The sequence below is a fragment of the Mustela lutreola genome, chromosome 6 (genome assembly GCF_030435805.1).
Source record: "Mustela lutreola isolate mMusLut2 chromosome 6, mMusLut2.pri, whole genome shotgun sequence".
NCBI lineage: Eukaryota > Metazoa > Chordata > Mammalia > Carnivora > Mustelidae > Mustela > Mustela lutreola.
In genome coordinates this window covers 22,352,010-22,371,978 of record NC_081295.1, presented here as the reverse complement: position 1 = coordinate 22,371,978, position 19,969 = coordinate 22,352,010, and the positions used below count along the sequence as shown (strand labels likewise).

At 36.8% G+C, this 19,969-nt stretch overlaps 1 protein-coding gene across 3 annotated transcripts in view; it reads left to right on the top strand.

Moving 5' to 3' along the window:
- The window catches only part of FIG4 (FIG4 phosphoinositide 5-phosphatase), a 125,531-nt gene that overhangs the window by 14,453 nt on the left and 91,109 nt on the right, over positions 1-19,969 (top strand). The window contains exons 2-5 of one of the 3 annotated variants that reach the window (XM_059176874.1): positions 3,105-3,203; positions 4,653-4,776; positions 13,271-13,427; positions 17,468-17,518. In XM_059176874.1, coding sequence (XP_059032857.1) covers positions 3,105-3,203; positions 4,653-4,776; positions 13,271-13,427; positions 17,468-17,518 — 431 coding nt within the window. Of the gene's footprint in view, positions 1-3,104; positions 3,204-4,651; positions 4,777-5,432; positions 5,505-10,563; positions 10,584-13,270; positions 13,428-17,467; positions 17,519-19,969 lie in introns of those variants that run through there. The other 2 variants (XM_059176875.1, XM_059176877.1) reach the window with 2 other exon arrangements.

Sequence of the window (19,969 nt, the reverse complement as noted above, 5' to 3'; positions counted from 1 at the left end):
ACTCAGGAATCACAACTTTTTATCACAAGCTGCCAAAGCAAAGTCCTAATGCAATTTCTCTTTCAATTTTCTTGGATCTATTAAAATTCTAGGAACTTCATTCAGGGATTTTGCCTTCCTTAACGCTGTGATGTTCTTCCTTACTGAGAGATCAACTTACCCAAAAAAGATGGGTAAACCCTGTAGAAAGTTACCCAGCAAATTAAATAGGTGGCATTCTTTACCTAATATTTACTCCATGTCTATGGAACCAAGGTACCAACCAGAGGTCCCAGCCTCTCAGTGCATATAATTAAGTGAAGGGGTCAGACATCCTAAGTAAATTCAGGTAAGGTCTTCAGAAGTCAGTGCTATACATAAAAATGAAAGTGTTTTGGGAAGGAGCAGGTGACGAGAGAAGATGGTTGCAGGTGGAGACAGTAGGTATCACTTGTGTTGTCTTGGCGCTGTACATGGAGTCCTTATGAGAGGTCCTTCAAGGCCAGACTCAGCATCGGGACACCAGCCTCTGGATCACTTGCTCCAAGCCTCCCCAGATGTGTTAAGTGAGTGTCCTTCCTGTGTTGCCATCACCCAGTTCATCCTTCTATTATGACATGCCACTCACGGTTGTTACTTTACATGCTCTTCTCTGCTGAGGACAAGGACTGACTGCTAATAAGATTTGTGCATTCTCCCATTCTGGCTCCATTCTGGTCTGTACGTGTTTTTCTTTCTCTAAAGTACTCTTCTTTTTTCCCCTCTGAGTTTGTATCTCTTTCTGCATTCAGTGGCAGAGACTCACTGACATCTTAAAAAGTGAGGGGGAGAAAAGGAACTAACAGCCATCAGATGCCTTCTTTGTGTTGAACACTCATCACCGTATTAGCTGTTTCATGAGCATTTTCTCGCTTCATCTTGTTCCTTGAACAAACACGCCAAGCTTCTTCCCCTTCAGGTCCTTGTGCTTTCTGTTTCCTCTCATGGGGACTGTTTTCCTCAAGTCCTCAAGATGGTGGCTCCCTTTTTTGCTAACAAACATGTATAGCTGGGTTGCCTGGGTGGCTCAGTGGGTTAAGCCTCTGCTTTCAGCTCAGGTCCTCGTCTCAGGGTCTGGGGATCAAGCCCCACACTGGGCTCTCTGCTTGGCAGGGAGCCTGTTTCCCCCTCTCTCTCTGCCTACTTGTGATCTCTGTCTGTCAAATAAATAAATCTTTAAAAAAAAAAACCAAAGAAACAAACATGTATAACTTACAAACCATCCTTCTGAAGTTCATTTTATTGGGTTGGTGACCACCAACCTCCTCTTAGTGGAGAGTGGGGTCCCAGCGGGGTCCCACGGGAATTAGCTGGAGCCGTGCCCTGAGTCTTTGACCCTGCCTCTTAATGTTCCTGTCCTTCTGGCTGCTCCCTCAGTGCATCAAGTCCCGGTCACTGGGTATCTTAAGTTAGTTTACTAATTTTATTAAAATTGCTGTATTTTTATCTCATTATAACTGGTAGTATCCTTTAAACTGTACCCCTCCTAGGAGATCAGGGATTCCATTTTTTTCCCTAGCTTTCCTCTTAAGATTGGGCTAATCAATCATCTTTTAATTGAATTTGTGTTTAATAATTACAGGCACCATTCCTCCTGACATCCTCCCCACCCCCAGGCCTTAGCAGGGGTGGTGCAGGGGCTGGAGTATATGCCCCCAGAACCAGTCATCTTTTAACACATAGTTTAGTTCTGTTTAGCCTGGAAGTCTAGGTCAGAACTTTGTAAACGGATTTATACTTAATAATAAAAAATTCCACCAAAAAATTGGCAGAAATACTGCCAATCTAGTATTACTATAATCAAGTACTCATCTTCTTTTTTTTTTTTTTTTTAAGATTTTTATTTATTTATTTGACAGAGAAGAGAGATCACAAGTAGGCAGAGAGGCAGGCAGAGAAAGAGGGGAAAGCAGGCTCCCCACCGAGGAGAGAGCCTGACGCGGGGCTCGATCCCAGGATCCCGAGATCATGACCCGAGCGGAAGGCATAGGCTTTAACCCACTGAGCCACCCAGGGCCCCCAATCATCTTCTGATATACACCAAAATCTTACTTTTAAAAATCTTTCCCATCCTTTAAGGCTCAATTCAAGTCCAGACTTCTCTAACATTTTCTGTACCTCTACCACTGCATGTTAATCTTTTTTGCTCTGAATCCCCATGGTTTGCATACTTCAGTTTGGCCATTAATCTAGAGAATCTTATTTGTTACTTATTTTGTGTATCTAAATATTAACTGACCGATGAGATGGTAAAATGCTAGTTGATTGGAGCAATGTTTTCTCAATTTTGCTATGTTGAAAAAGCGCCACTTTTAAAGACATTTTTAGAGGAGAACATCTTTATGTATTTTTCCTAATGCGTTTCACTTATTTTCTTAGAAGTTACTCGCCATCTTTAAGTTTTCTTAAAACATTTTCTTTAAATTTAAGATTATTATTTTTTAATATTTTAATTATTAATTTTATTCTTAGTGTTTATTTAAGAAGACTGATGTGCTCAGGTATAATGTACCAAGGAAGTATTCAGAACAGAAAGAATATTAATTATTTCCTGTAGCTTATTTTTAAAAAACGATTTGGGAAACTATACTCATTTAAATTTTTTATAGGACTTTGTAGTTTTTTATAGTTGCTATATTAAATTAATTTTCCATGTTTTACAAAAAATTTGTAAAGATTTATTTGATAAAATTTTAATATTTCCATAGCTATAATTGTCTAAGCATTCCTAATTGTATTTTGAGCTTTCTAATTCTTACTAGAGCTGCTTCTTCCTGGCAAAATTTAAACAACAGTCTCCAATCAGTTAGGTTGATCTGTATATAATTTAATTAAGTTAACCTGACCTGGTTATTGGGTACATTTCAAATACCAGACTGATATTTATCATGACATCACTAAGAATATTTCATTGACCTTTTAGAATCAGCTTTTCTTTAATCTGCCAGTTATGTTTAACAGAAATACTTCTTTTCAAAAGTAACCTGACTTTATTACAGTATTTAATTTCAAAAACCAAAGTGTTTATAAAATGTGTATAAGGAAAAATGCCTTAAAAAACTAATGACATTTTTTTCCACTTATAGAGATACTTCCTAGTTGGGAGCAATCATGCAGAAACAAAGTACCGTGTTTTGAAGATTGATAGAACAGAACCGAAAGATTTGGTCGTAATTGATGATAGGGTGAGTATCTTGCAAACCTGAAGACAAACAGTAACTTTTGTACCTGTTAAAGGTACAAAAAGCTTTTACTGATATATTTATTTTCTTTTTTTAATCAGGCATCTGACAATTACAATTATTTTTCATGGTGGCTAGAATTTAAATCTCTAATCTGGTGTCTAGGAATTACTGATATTACAAAGTATGCTGGAATTACACTTTGTCCTTCATTGTGATTTGTTTTACAAAGCAAACTCTTTGGATGAGGTAGTGAATATATTTTCTTGAAGAAGTGGTATTTTCAGGATTTAATCTCACTCAGTATTGCATGTACTGAAGAGATTATGTATTACTGTGCTTTAATATGAAGCTACTTGCAGTCAGGGCGAACTTTTGTGCTGCAGACTTTTTATTATGCTGCTAAAAATCACCTCCGGGTGATCTTCTGGTGACTTGCTATGCATGAGAGAAATGTGATGCTGTTCTTATCCAGTTGTTGTATTAGCCAGAGCAGGAATACAGACTTAATTCAGGTAACACAAAAACATGAGACTGTTAGACAAAAGTGAAATATAGCATGATGGTATTGAACAATTTTAACTCTTCCAAATGAGAGAACCTGACTTACCTTCTGTCTGGGAATATCCTGAACCTGTGCTGATTACTGGTTTCTCAACTATGTGGGTAGCTACAGTTTGCAATGCATTTTCACTAAGTTCTTTGCAAAACTCTTTTCTATGTTATTATAATTTTGGATAAATTGTATATTGTGATTTCTAGCCCTCTTGGGGATTATTCTTCATTCTCCCCCTATTATGGGAGTTTTTATTAATATAATGTTTTGATTCTTGGTTTTACTTGGGGATGGGAACAGTTGATCAGGGATTTCTTTAAGAATCTGAGAATCTGTGGGCCTCATAAAAATACATATTTGTATGCACATTCAAAACTTTGCACACAGCTCTAAGAAGTTCACAGATTTCTTGAAATTTGCTTATGATCTTTAATGTATGGTTCAGAAAATAAGTTTTGTGGGTTTTTTTTTTTAAGAATTTTATTTATTTCTTAGTGAGTGAGCGAGAGAGAGTGTGAGCAAACGGGGAGGGACTTAAGGGGAGGAAGGAAGAATGTAAAGCAGATCCTGCACTAAGCACAGAACCCAACACAGGGTTCGATCCCATGACCCCTATAAGATCATGACCTGAGCCAAAACCAAGAATTAGATGCCTAATAGACTGCTCCACCCAGGTGCCCCAGAAGGTGAGGTTTTGACAAAATTTTTTGGTATAGTGACATATGATCCGGTAACCACCCATAATTGCTATTATTAAAGAATTTATTGGCTTTTAACATTACAGCTTAGTTGTGCACTATTATGTACTTTTCTGTGAAATAGCTAGTGATTCTTATAGGCAATAAATTATCTAAAGAATAAGCACAATCTTACAAATTAAATTTGCTTGTTTTTAGCATGTATATACTCAACAAGAAGTGAGAGAACTTCTTGGCCGCTTGGATCTAGGAAATAGAACAAAGATGGGACAGAAAGGCTCCTCTGGGTTATTTCGAGCTGTTTCAGCATTTGGTGTTGTAGGTAAGAAATGTACTTCCTTCTTACTACCTCTTTTTTATTTTTCCTAAATAGACTGCTTAATGTGGTTTTATAATTATAACCCATCATCTGTGCCTTTGGTTGTTTATAAAATTTTATTATCCATCAGTCAGATGTCAAATAGCCTTTTTTTTTTTTTTAAAGATTTTATTTATTTATTTGACAGACAGAGATCACAGGTAGGCAGTGAGGCAGGAAGAGAGAGGAGGAAGCAGGCTCCCTGCTGAGCAGAGAGCCCGATGTGCGACTCGATCCCAGGACCCTGGGATCATGACCTGAGCCAAAGGCAGAGGCTTTAACCCACTGAGCCACCCAGGTGCCCTCAAAGAGCCTTTATATAGCATCTGGTATGTGCTGTTCGGTTTCATATAGGATATGAATAAGTATAAAAGTGGTTTTGGCCTTTAAGAAGTCTGTTGTCTAGCTTGGTGAGGAATGAAAAAGTAAAAAATTAGCTCAGACTATGAACATCTGCGTCACAGTCCAGACTTGATGTTGATCATTTTAGATACAGTTCTGGTTTGTTTGAACCTCTCCATTTGAATTTTACTTAAATTCGTTCCTTCCCCCAAATCTGATAAAGACGCCTTTACTTCATTTATTCACAACCAAAGTCAAACGTGGTTTTGGCTTTTAAGGATTCTGCTGTCTAGCTTTGGGACAACAGTGAGATGCCCTACAGTCTGGTGTGGACACCATCTTTCTTTGTGGTGAGTCAATAACCTGTCTTTTCTGTTCTGTGGATCTGTCCCTGGGAGTCTTAGGCTGACAACACTAGGATGAGGGACAAAAACGAATATGCTCGAGGTAACTCCAAGATGATGGTTAAAAGCCAAGCTCTGTAGTGAAAATTAAATGAGAGTGGAGATTATGTAAGAGGCAGATGACTTGGACCAGGAGTGTCTAGGAAAGATTTCCTGGGCAAAAAGAGACTCCAACTGGATCTGAAAGAGGAATAAAACTTGGATGGATGTGGGGAAGAGGTCAGAGAACCCCAGTAGGGATGATGGCAGAGGCATAGGCGTGAAGACGTCCGTGGGTCCTGAAATGTTGGCATGGAGTTGGGTGAGGCCAGATTGCAATGGGGCCTTGGCAGTCAAGCAGAGGGCAGTTCTGTCTCTGCTTCTCTGTTGCCAGAGCCTGATTTTGAGTCTGAGTTTGTTTGTTTGTTTGTTTGTTTTAAACATTTAACAACAGTATCTTTGTATTTTTTTAAACCTGCTAGGCTGTATGCAATGTTGACTGATTGGTAACAAAATTGTTAACAAAATTAATATGGACTCAACTCTGCTATATAGTTTCAAAGTCTTGCATTTTCCTGATTAGCACTTTCTATTCTGTGACTCTGTATTTGTTAAATCTTTGGTTACGTTCTGCTGTATTTGAAGTTTCTCTCAGTGCGCTCTCACAGCTCTTCATGTGTGATCCCTTCCGGTCTGTTTCGTGTCTAGGGAAGGTCAAGAATGGTAGGTGGGTTTAGTTTCCTCTTAGGACTGGCCCCTTTTCTACACTTCCTGCTTAGTCTTGACAAGTATGTTGAAGTTACATATTCAACAGATGTGTGCTTGTAGATGGAAGTCAAGTGAGTTCATGTGTTCAAATTCCATAAATTCCATAAGTGTTAAGTTCTACTTTAAGTGTTGCATATATTTTAAATTAAAAAAAAAAAAAACTGGAAATACAATGTGTCTTAAATACAGTAGGTTTAATTTCAGTATTAGTTACTTATTACACTGAAGCTATTTCTTTAAATGCTGATTCTTGGGGGCACCTGGGTGGCTCAGTCAGTTAAGCTGCTGCCTTCGGCTCAGGTCACAATCCCAGAGTCCTGGGATTGAGTTTCGCATGGGGCTCCTTGCTCAGCAGAGAGCCTGCTTCTCCTTCTGCCTGCGCTGCCTGCTGTTCCCCCTGCTTGTGCTCTCTTTCTTTTTCTCTCTGACAAATAAATAAATAAAATCTTTAAAAAATGCTGATACTTTATGATAACTTCTTTAAGTGGAAATTTCCTAAGGTGTATGCAGTATTGAATGCCTCATTAGCCAGGGTTTTTTCCTTAGTGATTAAGAGTAATGAACTGAAGATCAGTTATTGAACTATTTAAAAATAACTGCCCTTGGGTATTCTGGAGTTGTACTGGGCAGTTTGCCTTTACATTTAAATGGCCTCTAAACCATGGTCCTGTTTTGTTTTTATGGTTCTTTAGTCATCCTTCATGGTTCTTGGCATAGTTCCTTCTAGCAGTAGTCTCTGCCTCATTTGAAATCTATGGATAACTAAACTTGTAAAACCAGAAGCTTGATTTGTATCAATGGATAATTAGGTTTGTAACCAGTCATTCATTGTATACACAAGTATTAGTAAACTTTGGGTGAGAGCTGAAGGTGTCTTATTTCTCTGACGTTCTCTGACATTTCTCTGACATTCTGAGCTGTTGTGGTAGCTATTTCTCTTATGGTTAGAGGCCTCTTAGGATTGAGACTGTCTTTGGATAATGAAGTCACTGAAAGACTGACCTACCAGTAAAGTGACACAATAACGTACTAAGTTAGGATTTATTATTTTTATGGAAATGTATTTTATGTATTCTTGTTCAGCCCTGTAAATAAAGCTTAGAATGAGTGAAGAGTAAATAGGGAGTTAATGAAAGTCTATGATTTGTCTAGTAAGTACTGTCTTAGAAATAATGAGGGATGCCTATCTTTGAAAAATGTATAGTCTTGTTGTCAGATTAATGTGTATATGACTAGAATGGTTGGTTGTCTTCTATCCTATGGCCAAATATTTTCTCAGTTAACTTTTTTCAGCTGCTTGATTTGTGAATCCTATTTTGTTGGAATATTTTTAGATTGCTGTCATGCTTCATTTAGTTCACCATTGGTGAGAATCAAGAGTAGTGAGTCTTTCTTACCTGTAGTAATAGACCATATTTTTTCCACCATTGTGTCACAGACCAACACATGATCCTTCTGTACATAACTGGTCTGCAGGTTGGCCACATGTAACACATTACATGTTACAATTACAAGTTCAGTAATACCCAGGCTAATCTATGCCTGTTCAAGGCAAGTTCATTGGTCATGCACCTCAGATGTTGTAACAATCTCAAATTGCTCTAAAGTTTCTATATTCTTAGTTTCAGTTTATGTACTTGTCTTTTCATGGGCTTAGTACCCATGAAAAGCTTATGGAGCATTGCTATCATTGCTGGGCCCTAGATATGGGAAATTGGTTTACCTTGTACATTTCTGACCTGCTCCATTGTTATGTAATGGCCAGCAGGAGATTTGGGAAACCACTGACGAGGATCGTGAGCAACCCTCCCAAAGTTGTTTTATCTGGTCTTGGGATACATGGATGGAGTCAGTGGATGGTTACCTGTAGTCTTTTCCTTTTTTCCTTTTTTTTTTTTTTTTTTTTTTTTTTTTTAAGGGGCAGAAGGGGGACTTGGGGCAGAGGGAGAGAGAGAGAGAGTCCTTATGTGGGGCTCAGTCTTACAACCCTAAGATCATGACCTGAGCTGAAATAAAGAGTTGGGTGCTCAACTGACTGAGCCACTCAGATGCCCATGGTTACTTGTAGTCCACTAGACTGAGCTCTGTAACCATGCCAGCCCCTTTTGGTACAAAGCTTCAGGTTTATGGCCTTTTTCTGCTTATGTCACCTGTCCGAGGGTAGTCTTTTCAGTTGCTAGTATGTTGCAGGGGGGCAGTAGAGTAAGTATCATTGTAGCAAACTAAGTGATGGACTCCATTATTATTTAAAGCACAACCCTTAGAAATGGACTGCAGATCCAAGATAATAATGAAGACAACAAAAACAGTATGAGCCTCAAGCAAGTGAGGGAGCAGTAAGTGTGGTATTAGAGTGTCACTTTGGTTCTAGAGAGCTCTGTTGTGCAAAGGTCCTATGCACCTTGTGGAGGTTTTTCATGTTTCTCTGCCAAAGTGCTATTCTTCCTGAAGGCTTTTAAGATAATGACTAGCTGGCATGGTGATCTCTGAAACAGGAATATTGCGTTCTTCACTGTTGGTGGGATCCTCTTCAGCCACCAGCACTCCCACTACAACCTCTTACACTGTCGTTTTTTATATACTTTGCTTGGTGTCCATTTCAGATGAAACAGCCTTCTCTACTTGGAGAGAGAGATCATTTTTGCATGATGACCGTCATCTTGGCTTCTTGGAAGTACTCAGTGAAATTGGTCTGGGGTCAGAAGTACACAGAATGAAGATGAAAAAACCTGTTCTCATTTGAGTGTGTTAAAGTGATGAATGGGCTGACTCCTGAAGTTGTGTGTGCCGTACTCAAGTCTTTTAATTGTTTTAATTGTTGGCTAGGTTGGATAGGAACCTTTTAAAAAAGGGAGCAACAATTCCCGTTGGTCATAAAAAGGAAGAAGAAAATAATTTCACTTATAATATACTGAAGGCATTTGTGCTGGTAGAAGAGTCTCTTTTGTGCAATATATTTTCTTTCCTGTATTCACATTATGAAGAGAAAAGTAGAATGGTATAAGTAGTCTTGAGCTAAAAGCAAAATTAAAATTCAGTTGGAAAGTAGGTTGGGAAATTACTGCAGAGATTTTTTTGTATAAGAAATAAGTATATTGTATCAACATGGACGGGACTGGAAGAGATTATGCTGAGTGAAATAAGTCAAGCAGAGAGAGTCAATTATCATATGGTTTCACTTATTTGTGGGGCATAAGAAATATGGAGGACATGGGGAGATGAAGAGGAGAAGGGAATTGAGGGAAATTGGATGGGGAGATGAACCATGAGAGACTATGGACTCTGAAAAACAATGAGGGTTGTGAAGGGGTGGGGGGTGGGAAGTTGGGCCAGCCTGGTGGTGGGTATTGTGGAGGGCACGTATTGTATGGAGCACTGGGTGTGGTGCATAAACAATGAATTCTGGTACACTGAAAAGTAATTAGAAAACTAACAAACTAGGTAGTGGGTACATGCAGGATCACTTCTTAATCCATGTACCTTTATGGTGTGAAAATATATGTAATAAAAATTAATATAAAAATCATTAAAAAAAGAAATAAGTATAACAAAAATAAAAGGAAAACTCCTTCATTTTGGAAATATTTATTATTCCATGATGAGACGTGGAAGATTTTATGCTGCTTCCAAGGGCTTTACTTTTAGAAGTTTTATATTTCTAAAAGGGTAGCTTCTTTCTAACTTGCTTTTAATGAGATTGTCATCAGCTTTTTTACTCCCTATTCCTATGTCCTCTATCTTTAATCAGGGAATATTTTTGCTAGTCTCTAAGGCAAAGAAAGGAGTAAATGAACACTTTGTTGAAAGCAGTTTGTGCTTTGTGAATCTCTATAATGCAAGTATTTTTCACTATTTTAACAGCATCTTTCCTCAGTCTAGCTCATAAAATCTTTGAGGCAACTTTTTTTTATATGTTTTAGCTCATTTATGTTAATATAGTCAATTACTAATTTCCTTTTTCTTTTTTATCAGCTGAGAATTACAAGACACAGACAGTGGGTATTTGTCACTTGTAGAGCGAAAGTTCATAGCATCAAGATCCTGGCTCAGACTTCATAGAATGTAACATTCTAAGAGAGACTGAGAGAGAGTACATGTACACATGAGAGAGTTAGTTTTGAAAGATAGTCATGCTAGATATAAGATTCTTGATTGACAGGTTTTTTTTTTTCCTTTCAGTGCTTTGAATATGTTATCCCACAGCCTTGTGGCCTCCGTTGTTTCTGGTAGGAAGTCAGCTATATGATTGTATCTGACTCATCCTATGAGTGAGCGCAGGTGAGGTCAATGCAGACCCAGTATTCTTGACCAGTTATGCTGGAGTAGAACCACCACTTTATGAGTAGGAGCTGGGAAGAAGAAGGAAGCCCCAGATCTCAGTGTGGCTTGCTTGGGAATAGAGGTCCAGTATCACAGAGCTGAACTGGATGAGATATTCTAGTGGCTTGCACCTTCTGAGCAGAAACTATGGCCTTATAATGAGAAGTGGGGAGAGAAGGAAAAGCACTATCTTCTTGGCTACTCCTGCCAGGAGTAGATACTCTGTCACACTGGACTGGGAGTGGGGTGTCAAAGAGAAGCAGGTTATGATTCAGATACCACACACTTGCTGTTGTTACCAAGGCTCAGTAGATTTTCTTGAATAAATATTTCTCCATTTGCTATATGCTATTAGGACAGTTTCCAGAAACTTTGAAAGTTTTGTTTTATTTTTATAAATTTCACCAGTTATATTAGTTTCACTGGAGAGAAGGTCTACTGGGCTCCTCATGGTGACATTTTTTTTTTAAAGATTTTATTTATTTATTTGACAGTCAGAGATCACAAGTAGTAGGCAGAGAGGCAGGCAGAGAGAGAGAGAGAGCGGGGGCGGGGAAGCAGGCTCCTCACAGAGCAGGGAGCCCAAAGAACAGCTCAATCCCAGGACCCTAGGATCATGACCTGAGCCAAAGGCAGAGGCTTTAACCCATTGAGCCACCCAGACGCCCCTCATGTTGACATTTTGGAAATGACCCTACTCCTCAAAGGGAGTTAGTTTTTACTCCCAAAGCCAAAGTTCTGGGAGCCAGAAATCTGTTAACCAAGACTGTAGAGTAATTGGCATGTCGCGGAGAACTTAGTGCTTCTGAACATAACACATATGGTCTTTCTTTATCCACCAAGGTACAACATATGTACTCCAGTGATTTGACATAAAATATAACTTTATAACACTTCAACATTCATAAAAGGCCTAACTATCACAAATGATACTTGTGGAAGATTGCATGAAGGATATGCAATTTACTGGATTTGCTAAAACCCTCCACTTTTCTGGGGTCTGGCACCACTTCTCCTTGCCCCATCTAAGTCACCTAGTTATTATATTAATGGCTTTCAGTGTATTATGATTCTATAGCTTGACAGCCATTGATTAGTCTATGGCTAGGTCCACAACCCAAGTTAGGCCAGTCCAAGTCCTTCCCTAGGAATTCTGGAATTGGATTGATTAAAAAAAAAAAATTGTTTTTCCCCAGTGAAGCTTTTGGATGTAAAGTCTAGAGCTATTAGCAGCTGTGTTTCTCAACACATCACCCAGAGAAGTGGAGGAGGCTAGTCTGTGGGGGAGGCTAGTCTATGGAGGGAGGCAAGAATGGAGCACATGTGCAGAGATGCATCTTGACTGGGTGTTTTTCTGAGGCCCAATCCTGTTGTTGCCCTTTGCTGTCATGGATCCTCTCAGTATCCTTAATGTAAATTTCTTTTTTAAAAAGCTGGCTCAAGTTGGGTTTTGCCACTAGTAATCAGGAGTCTGTGTAGTTTGTTCTTCCTTTTAAGCAATATGTTCCAAAGTATGTTTCTCGGAACATTTATCCATTGGTTAATGATTTTTTTTTTAAGATTTTATTTATTTATTTGTTAGAGAGAGAGCACCCGAGCACAGGCAGACAGAGTGGTAGGCAGAGGCAGAGGGAGAAGCAGGCTCCCTGCCAAGCAAGGAGCCCGATGTGGGACTCGATCCCAGAATGCTGGGATCATGACTTGAGCCAAAGGCAGCTGCTTAACCAACTGAGCCACCTAGGTGTCCCTAATTATTTCTTTTTCAAAAAAGAGGATGAGGGGCTCCTGGGTGGCTCAGTGGGTTAATGCCTTTGCCTTCGGGTCAGATCATGATCCCGGGGTCCTGGGATTGAGCCCCGCTTCGGGCTCTCTGCTCAGCAGGGAGCCTGCTTCCCTTCCTCTCTCTCGGCCTGCCTCTCTGCCTACTTGTGATCTCTGTCTGTCAAATAAATAAATAAAATCTTAAAAAAAAAAAAAAAAAGAGGATGAAGTTCTGTGATCAAACGAATTTAGGGAGGTGCTTAATTTTTATCCCTTGTCGAGGTTCACAGTGCATGTTAGCATAGGTCTGTAAGTTTCTGAGAACTTACTTGGTTTTCTGTTTGTTTGTTTGTTTTTTTATTAACATATAATGCATTATTTGTTTCAGGGGTACAGGTCTGTGATTCATCAGTCTTACACAATTCACATTCTGTTTGTTTTTATATACTTCTTGCTAGTATATATGTTGACTTATTTTACATATACATTACAGTCTTAGCCATTTTTAAGTATACAGTACAGTAGTGTTAACTATATGTGCCTTGTCCAACAGATCTCTAGGACTATTTATCTTGTGAAATTAAACTCTATACCTATTAAATAACAACTCCCCTTAATCTTGTGTATATTTTTGCTTATAGCACCTCAATCCTATTTATAAAAGAATGAATGAAACGAAATTGTTTAGAACAGTATTTTTAAGTGAGATAAATGTCAGTACAGATATTTCTAGAGATTAATTATAATATGACTGAAAATTTGTACAGCTATAAATCATAGAAGTAAAGTAGGAAATGTGTCAAAAATCTTTTACCTTCTAAATACATATCTAAAAGCATTACTAACTGTAGGAAACATTATCTTTGTCTCTCTTTTTTCTGTAGGTTTTGTTAGGTTTTTAGAAGGCTATTATATTGTGTTAATAACTAAAAGGAGGAAGATGGCAGATATTGGCGGCCATGCGATATATAAGATTGAAGATACAAATATGATCTATATACCTAATGATTCTGTACGAATTACTCATCCTGATGAAGCTCGGTATGTAGTTAGTGGTGGTAACTACTGTTTACTACTTTTTTTTTTTAATGTGGTAGACCCATTAGAAGACAAAATATACTCAAAAGATTATAGATATCATGTTAAAAATGCAAAATACTAGCTCAGAATCCTATAATTTTGTTCAAGGTCTATTATAAACCTTTATTATCATGGGTAATTTAGGTGAAAATCAACAAAAGCTGCTAAAGCCATTACGTGAGATGTTATTCTTGAGGAACAGAATATTCACTCAGTCTCAACATATACTCCATGAATCACTTTGTTTATAAAGAGGGAAAAAAAATGGCAAATGTAATTACCTAAATGTTCAAACTTACCGTCACCAATAATGAGACAAAACTGACATTATTTACCTTTCAGTATGAAGCAGTGGGAAAGACACAAATTACCTGTGTAGTTTTCTTGCTAAAAATACATATATTTTTGTTTTATTCTGCTGTGCTTACCACAGTGAGTGTGGCTACCATCTGTCACCATACGATATTATTATAATATTATTAGCTGTATTCCCTGAGCTGTACTGTTCATGCCTGTGACTTATTTTATCACTGGGAGTTTGTACCTCTTAATCCCCTTCACCCATTTCACCCACCCTCCCCTCTGACTATACTTTACTAAAAACATTTAACTTAAATCTAAGCATGAGGAAATAATCAGACAAATCCATCCTTGTGGGGCATTCTGTAAGACAGCTGGCCTGGACTCTTTAAAAATGTCAATGTCATCGAAGACAGAAAAAGCCAGAGGTCTGTTCTGGATTTTAGAACAGGCATGACAACAAAATGCAATGCATGAATATCTGTTGGATCCTGGATCAAAATGTATGTGTGCTTATACTGGCGTATACACCTACACACATAGCTGTAAAGGACTTTATTGGGACACTTTGTATATGGATAATATACCAGGTGATACTGAATCAATATTAAGTTTTAAATGTAAACATGATATTCTTACTTAGGAAATTTTGTTTTTTTTCACATTTAAAAAAAATATTTTATTTATTTATTTGACAGAGAAAGATCACAAGTAGGCAGAGAGGCAGGCAGAGAAAGAGGGGGAAGCAGGCTCCCTGCTGAGCAGAGAGCCTGATATGGGGCTCAATCCCAGGACCCTGGGATCATGACCTGAGCCAAAGGCAGAGGCTTAACCCACTGAGCCACATAGGCGCCCTCCCCCAAAGTTTTTTCATATTTATGAGTGAAGAGTCATCATGTCTGCTACTTACTAAAAATGGTTTAGAATAAAATGTAACTTGTGCATTTAAAGAGAGAGAATGTATATGTGTGTGTTTAGGAGAGAGATTTAACAGTAAAATCAGATGAAAGACAGAATGGTATTTATTGTACTGTTTTTTTTTCCTTCCAATTTTTCTATAGATTTAAGTTTTGGAGGAAAATTATTGGTGCCTTGGGAATGTGGGAAAAGTGTATTAATATGTTGATAGAGAAAAGAATAGAATTGATTCATTTTAATATATAAATATATTTATTAATAAACATAAAGGTTAAAAAGGAAAAAAGTTAGGCATGCTTATTAGTTTTTTTTCTTTTAAAAAAAACTTTTTTTTTAAAGAGAGAAAGTGGGAGAGGGGCAAAGGGAGAGGAAGAGTAAATCTCAAGTAGGCTCAATCCCCAGTGATCCTCAGTGACCTGAGCCTAACAAGGGACTCAGTCTCATGACCCTGAGGTCATGACCTGAGTCAAAAATCAAGAGTTGGATGTTAACTGACTAAGCCACCCAGGTACTCCCATTTAGTTTTTAAATTTACATTTTAATTACACTCTATACTTTTATAGTGTTGTTCCAGATATACAAACCAAAATTTAAAGGTAGTGTGGCTCTCTTGTTTAAGACCCTCTGAGACAGTATATTTTGGATTCTGGTGATACTGTCTTTGATGATATTTGGAAATGGGGTTGATAAAAAATAATCTGTGTCAGATGAAAATAAGAATTTAATGGATAAGGTGGTCCTTTTGTCTTGCACTAACTGAAAAAAATTATATCCCACATAGCTTACAGGCAGACATAGTATATTCACTAAAATCAGATTAGGTACTCCCTAAAGAAAATAAAAACTGATTTGAAAAGGTATGTGTACCCCAGTGTTTGTTGAAGCATTATCTATAATAGCCAAGATGTGGAAGCAGCCCAAGTATCCATCAGTAAAAGTGAATGGGTGAAGAAAATGTGGTAGACACACACACACACACACACACCCATGAGATATTACTGAGCCATAAAGAGAAAGACCTCTTGCAATTCATGACAGCGTGGATGGACCTAGATGGTGTTATGCTAATTGAAATAAATCAGAGAAGGACAAACACTATACAATTTCATTTATATGTGGAATCTGAAAAACGATACAAATAAAAAACAAACCAAAACACAGAAACAGACTCATGAATATAGAGAACAAACTGGCAGTTGCCAGAGGGGAGGTGGTTGGGAATGGGTGAAATAGGTGAAGGGAATTTAGAAGTTCAAAATTCCACTTACAAAATAAATAAGTCATGAAGATGAAAAGTACAGCATAGGGAAAATAGTCAATAATATTATGATAATGTTACATTACAACAGATGGTAAGTATACTTATTATGGTGAATATTGAATAATGTACGGAATTGTCAAATTACCATGTTGTATACCTGAAACTAATACAACATTTTTTTGTCAACTATACTTCAGTAATAAATTTTTTTGAAACAGTGAATCATACTAGCACATATGAATCCAAGGGATAGGAAAAAGTTGAAGAGGTTTGTATTATTTATAAACCTCATCTTTATGATTCTATAACCAGGAATAGTAAAACAAATTATGTTGTTCTATATAGTGACTTGACTTTCTTAAGGGAGTGAAATTATTTTAGTATTAGTACTATGTAGCAATAGACATTATCGAGAATAAGATACAGTTATATTAATAGCTTGTTATAGGTAGACTGAATTACTATTACTAGATAGTTAAAACTTTTAACATATAAAACTACATAATTCAATAATTCACTTAAGTTAAAAGATCTGGTGGTGCCTGCCTTGTTCAGTTGGAGGAGTGTGTGATTCTTGATCTCCAGGTCATGAGTTTGAGCCCCACATTGGGTGTAGAGATCACTAAAAAAATAAATAAACTTAAAGAAAGTTTTGGTAAAATATTAGGAAATAAGATAGAGTACTAGTGAACATTTCATGCATAATGACAAGTAGAAGTTATCCCTGCAACACTGGGTTGCAGTGTTTTCAACACTAGAAAATTTTCAACACTAGAAAATTTTGGTAGAGCAGTTCACTATATTAAAATATTGTTGGGAAAAATTATGATCATCTTAATAGTTGTGGAAAATATATTTGACAAATTCAACACCTATTTGTGATCAAGTCTTTAAAAAGTTGAGAAAATATGAAAAAAATCTATTAATCCCGTGAGGTAGCTATTCACATACTTTATTCTGTACTTTTTTTTTTTTTATGTTACAAAACTTGACAACTTCAAATTATGGTTTTTGCAAACATTTTTGCTTGTTTTTGCTACCTTCTGCTCTCCAACCTCACAGCTTTTACAAAGCACATAATCGTAAAAATGAGAATGGTGTTTACTTGTCTTGCCCAAGTCTAAGTTCCCCACACATGTAAGTGTGTGACTTTTCCTCTCTGGCATAACCAATGATAAGGAAATGGTCAAACTATAAAGTTAAGGGACTCTGAAGGGACAATCAACAGACTTAGAGATTGCTTCAGAAGCATTTCCTTCTGCAGTTTTGGATTGAATTCCTCAGGTTTGTTTTTTTTTTTTAAATATTTTATTTTTAAGTAATCTATCTCTATACCAAACCTGGGGCGTGAACTCACAACCCCGAGATCATGAGTTGCATTCTCTACCAGCTGAGCCAGCCAGGTACTCCTTAATTCCTCAGTGTTAATGAGAGCATTTACAAATATAAATGTATATGTGAAGCTATGAAAAAATAATAGTATTGTGTGAATGTAATATGCTTTTTTTTGTTTTTTGCTTAGGTATCTACGAATTTTTCAAAATGTGGACCTATCTAGCAATTTTTACTTTAGGTAAGTTTGAACTTAGGTTTTCTCCTGTCAGTCACTTAAACATTTGTATTATTTTCCAGGGTGGAAAAACAGAATCAGAGGACACACTGGTGCTTCCTCTATTTTTTTTTTTCCATTGGCCAAGTAATTTCATCTAAAAGCATAAAGGTATTTCATCCTCTGAAAAATTTAATGTTTGAATATTGAATGGACCAATTATAAGGGAATTATTGTCACTATAAAAAATCATCTTTGTTTTAGGTGGAGTTTTTAATGAAATATTCTTATTTTGCAATTTTTAGTTAGAAAATGAAATTTGCATTTAGTTTCTAATACGGAGTTGTAACAATGTCACAGATTGTTTTAGTTAACAATCTAGCATATTAGATAAAAATAAATTTATAAAAGGAAGAATTGTTGCAATACCAACATAATGCTAATGGTCTTTTATTTTTTTTATTATTATTATGTTTTTAATGCTAATGGTCTTTTAAATTAATAGTATTCCTGAAGAAGAATGTGGCATAGGTATTTATGAAAACATATCCTAAGAAAATAAATTAAGAGATAAAATATTAGTTCTTTCTTATAAAGAGACATTTATAGCTTCACTATTTATGATAGTCCCAAAACCACAAACCAGTCAATGCAGAGACAACTCAAATAGCAGTAACTGAATGATGGGCAAGTAAATTCTAACAGCACATTATGATAGAACATTATACCACCACCAATGTGACCAATATGTAGGCCTAGGGGATGTAGTTATTGCGCTAAGTGGAAAATTCTGTCAGCTGTAATATCCAAACTAAAAACTGAGAACACAAAATAGCATGCTCCAAAAAGGACTTGAGTCCCAAGGACCAAACAAGACTAAGAGTGTTGTGGCTATTGGTGTTATGCACTGATGGGATACTTTGCATTATTTACCTTTATTTTTATATTGTCCATATAGTTAACCACTTATTTATCTGTGAAATAAAAACAAGTTTGCTATATAGAATGCACTATGTGTTCATTGTTGCAAAACTGAAGGAAGTTCATTATTTTAACAGTAGTCTAGTGGAGAGTTACTAAACGAAGAATTTTCACATCCACAGATGTTTATTGAATGTCTCTTTCCATTGTGTTTATTGCAGTCATCTGCTTTTCTGTCTTTATCACTTAATTTTATGTTTATACCATCTTCAAGTTGTCACTGAAACTTGGTGGTATTGTTAGAAATGGTTTTCTCCACGAATTCAACTTTGGATCCCCACACTGAGCTCTGGGATCAAGTCATCCCATGAATAAAAGTATGTCAGTTACGGTTTTTATGTCAATAAGTAAGCCTTAAAAAGGATATACTTCATTCTTAAGAATCGACTGGAATAAAGTAATTACTCTAACTAGGAAGAATTAATTTTTGAAAGTTAAAAATCAACATCCTTCCCCCCCTTCCCCTGCCACCTGTTCAGATATTACTGACATATAACATCTATAAGTTTAAGGTGTATAGTGTGGCAATTAGATACACATATGTATTTTGACATGATTACCACAATAAAGTTAGTCAACACCTCCATCCTCTCATATAATTATGTGTGTGTGTGAGAAAAACATTTAAGATGTACTGTCAACAGATTTCAAGTTACAATTCATTAATGTTAATTACAGTTATCATGCTGTGCATTAGATCCCCAGATCTTATTTAACTTAAACTGGGAGCTTGTACCATGCAACCAGCATCTCCCCATTTTTCCCAGCCTACCCTTTTCCCATGCCCCAGCCCCTGGCAACTACCACTCTACTTTATATTTCTATGAATTTGGCTTTTTTAGGTTCTGCATAGAAGTGATGAGCATATGGAAATGATCAGACTTATTTCACTTAGGATACTACCCTCAAATTCCATCCATGTTGTTCCAAATAGTAGGATTTCCTCCTTTTTTTTATGGTTGAGTAATATCCTATACCCATTCATCTATTGCTGGACTCTTAGAATGTTTCCATGTCTTGGCTATTATTGTGAATTATGCTTAGAGTCAATGTGGGCCTACAGATATCTCTTCAAGATGGTGATTTCATTTCTTTGGCCATATACTAAGAAGTAGGATTGCCAGATCATATGGTAGTTATATTTTTAAATTTTTAGGAACCTCTATACTCTTTTCTATAGTGGCTGCACCAATTTTCATTCCCACCAACAGTGCATCAGGGTTCCTTTTCTCCATAGCTTACCCAAGACCTGTTTCTTGTCTTTTTGATAATAGCCATTGTAGGAAGTATGAATTGCTGTCTCATTGTGGCTTTAATTTGCATTTCCATAATGTGATGTTGAACATTTTTTCACATATCTGTTAGCCATTTTCTTTGGAAAAATGTTTATTCGGGTCCTTTGCCCATTTTTAATTGGATTTTTTTTGGGGGGGGGGTTGTTTGTTTTGTTTTGCTCTTGAGTTTTATGAGTTCCTTATGTATTTTGGATATTAA